Raw genomic sequence first — 5945 nt, forward strand, 5'->3', positions numbered from 1 at the left:
AGCAGCTAGAATCAGTTAGCATTAGGGCTAGCAGCTAGAATCAGTGAGCATTAGAGCTAATGGCTATAATTAGTTAGTATTAGGGGTAGCAGCTAGAATCAGTTAGCATTAGGTGTAGCAGCTAGAATCAGTTAGAATTAGAGCTTGAGGCTAGAATCAGTGAGCATTAGAGGTAATGGGTGGAATCAGTTAGCATTAGGGGTAGCAGCTAGAATCAGTTAGCATTAGGGCTAGCAGCTAGAATCAGTTAGGTTTAGGGCTAATGGCTATAATTAGTTAGCATTATAACTAGTAGCTAGATTCAGTGAGGATTAGAGCTAGCAGCTAGAATCAGTTCGCATTAGAGCTAGAAGCCAGAGGTCGGGGTTAAAGCTAGCGACTTGAGGTCAGAGGTCAGGGTTAGCGTAAGCAGCAGGAAGTGAGGTCAGCATATAAACACCAGCTCCAGGAGGTAGGGGGGCTGCCAACACAGCGAGCCACGTTACCTAGCAACAGTACACCAACCTTGGGGAGATATCACAGCCTTGCTGCATAAAGGCTCCTAGAGAGAACCACAGAGAGTTAAAGATCCCAAACTCATTAGAGGACTCGCTGGTGGGCAGCTGGCCATCCTCATACTCCTCCATGTGCCATTCATACGGGCTGAACCGGCTCACCAGGAACAGCACCACGCTCACACCGATGTAGGCAAACACTATACACATCCAGATCTCATAGGCCAGCGGGTCCAGGAAGGAGAAAACCCCTGGTTTAGACTTCTGGGGCTTCTTGATCATGATGGAGATGCCCAGAGACATGAATGGCTTGGAGAAGTCGATCACCTCCTCTCGGACCAAGGTGATAGTGAGAGGGGCTACGGCTATGTCTGCTTTCTACAGGTGGGGGGAGGAGGAGGAGGAGGGGGAGAGGGGAGGAGGAGGAGAGGGGAGGAGGGGGGGGGGAGGGGGAGGAGGGGAGGAGAGGGAGGGGAGGGGAGAGGGGAGGAGGGAGGAGAGGGGAGGAGGAGGAGAGGGGAGGAGGGGGAGGGGAGAGGGGGAGAGGGGAGGAGGAGGAGAGGGGAGGAGGGGAGGGGAGGAGGGGGAGGAGGAGGAGGAGGGAGAGGGGAGGAGGAGGGGGGGGAGGGGGAGGAGGAGGAGGAGGAGGAGAGGGGGAGGAGGAGGAGGAGGGGAGGAGGAGGAGAGGGGAGGAGGGGAGAGGGGAGGAGGAGGAGGAGGAGGAGGAGGAGAGGGGAGGAGGGGAGAGGGAGGAGGGGGAGATGGGAGAGGGGAGAGGGGAGGAGGAGGAGAGGGGAGGAGGGGGAGAGGGGAGGAGGGGGAGAGGGGAGAGGGGGAGAGGGGAGGAGGAGGAGAGGGGGAGGGGAGGAGGAGGAGTGGGAGAGGGGAGGAGGAGGAGGAGGAGGAGGAGAGGGGAGGAGGGGGAGAGGGGGGAGGGGGAGGGGGAGAGGGGAGGAGGGGAGAGGGGAGGAGGGGGAGAGGGGAGGAGGAGGAGAGGGGAGGAGGGGGAGAGGGGAGAGGGGGAGAGGGGAGGAGGGGGAGAGGGGAGGAGGAGGAGAGGGAGGCAGAGAATTACACTTAGTTCTTGTGTCCTCAGGTTCTAATTTCATAATAACAACAGAGATCAAAGGTCAGAGGTCAGGGTTCTTACCCCGTACACCAGCTCTCCAACCATCCCGTTCCAGATCTTGGTTTCAGCGTCTCGAGCTCCGTACTTTCCATCTCCCACAATCCTTAGCTGGTAGCGTATCCCACAGTGCTTAGCGATCTCTGCTGCCAGGTCGACGCAGTAGCCTTCGTAACGGTCATTGTCTAGGAACAACTCAGCATTCTTCTTTAGCATCACGTATGGGGCTTCCTGCAAAACACACACACACACACACACACACACACACACACACACACACACACACACACACACACACACACACACACACACACACACACACACACACACACACACACACACACTTTTACCAGGATGTCTTTAAAGATGACCATATTTTTTGTCATTTGAACAACCACCCACCACCCTTCACCACCCACCACCCTTCACCACCCACCACCCTTCACCACCCACCACCCTTCACCATCCACCACCCTTCACCACCCACCATCCTTCACCACCCACCACCCACCACCTTCACCACCCACCACCCTTCACCACCCACCATCCTTCACCACCCACCATCCTTCACCACCCACCATCCTTCACCCACCACCCTTCATCACCCACCATCCTTCACCACCCACCACCCACCACCCACCACCCTTCATCACCCACCATCCTTCACCACCCACCACCCTTCATCACCCACCACCCACCACCCTTCACCACCCACCACCCTTCACCACCCACCATCCTTCACCCACCATCCTTCACCACCCACCACCCTTCACCACCCACCATCCTTCACCACCCACCATCCTTCACCCACCATCCTTCACCACCCACCATCCTTCACCACCCACCACCCTTCACCACCCACCACAGTTCACCATCCTTCACCACCCACCATCCTTCACCACCCACCCCCCTTCACCCCCCACCACCCTTCACCCCCCACCACCCACCATCCATCACCACCCACCACCCACCATCCTTCACCACCCACCATCCTTCACCACCCTTCACCACCCACCACCCACCACCCTTCACCACGTTGTTACCAGGATAGTTGTGACGATAACAGTCTTGTTCTCCATCCCATTAGTGTCGTTGGGGAAGATGTCTAGTTTAGTCACCACCATCTTGTCCACTTCATTCCAGTAGCCAATCTGAAAACACACATATTATGACTAAAAAAAGCTTAGTTTGCTGATAAAGATCTTGCTTGCTAAGACATACTGTGTGTACAATCAAAGAAATATATGTTATTTCAAAACAGTAATCATAATGCTTTATAACTATAATATAGCTAACGTTAGCTAGCTAATGAGAAGCTGATCCACCCTGGATGCTTCACGTTTATCTCTTCTAGGTTTGTTGCTGTTAGCACATGGACAAGTAGCACCCTACTGCACTCGTCAGACATGACAAGAATTACCAGCATAGTTGGATACTTTCATTTTGCACTACACAATAAAAGTTTGACAACATTCAGCCATCAAATGTTAGCTTGCAATTCAGAGTTGAAACACGCTAGCTAGCTAATATAAGCGAGCAGGGATTGAAAGTCTGTCCTCTGATGTGTTTGGTCAGGCTGCTAGCTAATAGCCAATCCCAAGGCAAGCAAGGTTAGGAATCTAGCTAGCTATGCTAGCGATGACGCTAACCGTTTAGCTAGCTAGCAAGCTAAACATTTGGCTAGCTGTGGCCATGGCAAGCAAGGTTGGATATTAAGCTAGCTAACTCTCCTGTTATGCTAGCGATGAAGCTAAACGTTTAGCTAGCTAGCATGGGGAGTATGGGGTAATGTTAGTTATAGCATAGTGAGGGTAAATTATTTTTTCAGCATCTTGCTAGCTAGTTGTAGCGAAGCTAGCTGCACAGTCACATTGGCAAACTCGCAACATGACATAATTTCTACTCTGGAGGCAGTGGAAACACAAAGCTAGCCCAACTCGGGTTGACCTCCAGGAGGCTTTAGATACCGACTCGGGTTGACCTCCAGGAGGCTTTAGATACCAACTCTGGTTGACTTCCATGAGGCTTTAGATACCGACTCGAGTTGACTTCCAGGAGGCTTTAGATACCGACTCGGGTTGACTTCCAGGAGGCTTTAGATACCGACTCGGGTTGACCTCCAGGAGGCTTTAGATACCAACTCGGGTTGACTTCCAGGAGCCTTTAGATACTGACTCGGGTTGACCTCCAGGGGGCTTTAGATACCGACTCGGATTGACTTCCAGGAGGCTTTAGATACTGACTCGGGTTGACCTCCAGGGGGCTTTAGATACCGACTCGGATTGACTTCCAGGAGGCTTTAGATACCAACTCGGGTTGACTTCCAGGAGGCTTTAGATACCGACTCGGGTTGACCTCCAGGAGGCTTTAGATACCGACTCGGGTTGACCTCCAGGAGGCTTTAGATACCAACTCTGGTTGACTTCCATGAGGCTTTAGATACCGACTCGGGTTGACCTCCAGGAGGCTTTAGATACCAACTCGGGTTGACTTCCAGGAGGCTTTAGATACCGACTCGGGTTGACTTCCAGGAGGCTTTAGATACCGACCTGGGTTGACTTCCAGGAGGCTTTAGATACCAACTCGGGTTGACCTCCAGGAGGCTTTAGATACCGACTCGGGTTGACTTCCAGGAGGATTTAGATACCGACTCGGGTTGACTTCCAGGAGGCTTTAGATACCGACTCGGTTTGACTTCCAGGAGGCTTTAGATACTGACTCGGGTTGACTTCCAGGAGGCTTTAGATACCGACTCGGGTTGACTTCCAGGAGGCTTTAGATACCGACTCGGGTTGACCTCCAGGAGTCTTTAGATATCGACTCTTGTTGACTTCCAGGAGGCTTTAGATACCGACTCGGGTTGACTTCCAGGAGGCTTTAGATACCGACTCGGGTTGACTACCAGGAGGCTTTAGATACCGACTCGGGTTGACTTCCAGGAGGCTTTAGATACCGACTCGGGTTGACTTCCAGGAGGCTTTAGATACCGACTCAGGCTGACTTCCAGGAGGCTTTAGATACCGACTCTGGTTGACCTCCGGGAGGCTTTAGATACCGACTCGGGTTGACTTCCAGGAGGCTTTAGATACCGACTCGGGTTGACTTCCAGGAGGCTTTAGATACCGACTCGGGTTGACTTCCAGGAGGCTTTAGATACCGACTCGGGTTGACTTCCAGGAGGCTTTAGATACCGACTCGGGTTGACTTCCAGGAGGCTTTAGATACCGACTCGGGTCATTGGCAGCAGAGAACTGGAAGGAAAGGCGCCCAAAGTAGGTTTTGGCTTTGGGGGATGACCAGTGAGATATACCTGCTGGAGTGCGTGCTACGGGTGGATGTTGTTATCGTGACCAGTGAGCTGAGATAAGGCGGAGCTTTACCTAGCAAAGACTTATAGTTGACCTGGAGCCAGTGGGTTTGGAGACGAATATGAATCGAGGGCCAGCCAACGAGAGCATACAGGTCGCAGTGGTGGGTAGTGTATGGGGCTTTGGTGACGAAACGGATGGCACTGTGATAGACTGCATCCAACTTGCTGAGTAAAGTGTTGGAGGCTATTTTATAAATTACATCTCAGAAGTCAAGGATCGGTAGGATAGTCAGTTTTACGAGGGAATTTTTGGCAACATGAGTGAATGATGCTTTGTTACGAAATAGGAAGCCAATTCTAGATTTAATTTTGGAATGGAGATGCTTAATGTGAATCTGGAAGGAGAGTTTACAGTCTAGCCAGACACCTAGGTATTTGTAGTTGTCCCCATATTCTAAGTCAGGACCGTCCAGAGTGGTGATGCTGGTCAGGCAGGCGGGTTCGGGCAACAATCGGTTGAAGAGCATGCATTTAGTTTTACTAGCATTTAAAAGCAGTTGGAGGCCACGGAAGGAGAGTTGTATGGCATTGAAGCTCGTCTGGAGTTCAGTTAACACAGTGTCCAAAGAAGGGACAGAAGTATACAGAATGGTGTCGTCTGTTTACAGTCTAACCAGAGCAGTTGTAGGTGGATCAGAGACTCACCAGCAGCAAGAGCAACATCATTGATGTATACAGAGAAGAGAGTCGGCCTGAGAATTGAACCCTGTGGCACCCCCATAGAGACTGCCAGAGGTCCGGACAATGCTGATTGACTGATTGTAAGGAAGTGAATAGGCGGGTGAATGTTAATTGGCTCATTGTAAGGAAGTAAGTGTGCTGGTAAATGCTGATTGGCTGTACCTTAACTGGTCCAGTGTTCTTCAGTTCCATCACGTTGACGGAGTAGTTGACTCTTTTACCATACTGGTCAAACTGGATATTACCTGTCAGCCCATCCACACGCACCTACACA

General features: G+C 51.9%; 1 protein-coding gene across 1 annotated transcript in view; it reads right to left on the reverse strand.

Moving 5' to 3' along the window:
* Positions 1 to 5937, reverse strand: part of LOC118383072 (glutamate receptor 4-like) — a 50769-nt gene extending 44832 nt beyond the window's left edge. Inside the window, exons 1-4 of the mRNA XM_052512829.1 lie at positions 5834 to 5937; positions 2664 to 2771; positions 1645 to 1851; positions 505 to 872 (exon numbers count right to left, since the gene is read on the reverse strand). Of these exons, the coding sequence (XP_052368789.1) occupies positions 505 to 872; positions 1645 to 1851; positions 2664 to 2771; positions 5834 to 5863 (713 nt within the window). The 5' untranslated portion in view covers positions 5864 to 5937. The remainder of the gene's footprint in view (positions 1 to 504; positions 873 to 1644; positions 1852 to 2663; positions 2772 to 5833) is intronic.
* Positions 5938 to 5945: the final 8 nt, after the last annotated feature.

Source organism: Oncorhynchus keta, unplaced genomic scaffold (genome assembly GCF_023373465.1).
Source record: "Oncorhynchus keta strain PuntledgeMale-10-30-2019 unplaced genomic scaffold, Oket_V2 Un_contig_9363_pilon_pilon, whole genome shotgun sequence".
Lineage (NCBI taxonomy): Eukaryota > Metazoa > Chordata > Actinopteri > Salmoniformes > Salmonidae > Oncorhynchus > Oncorhynchus keta.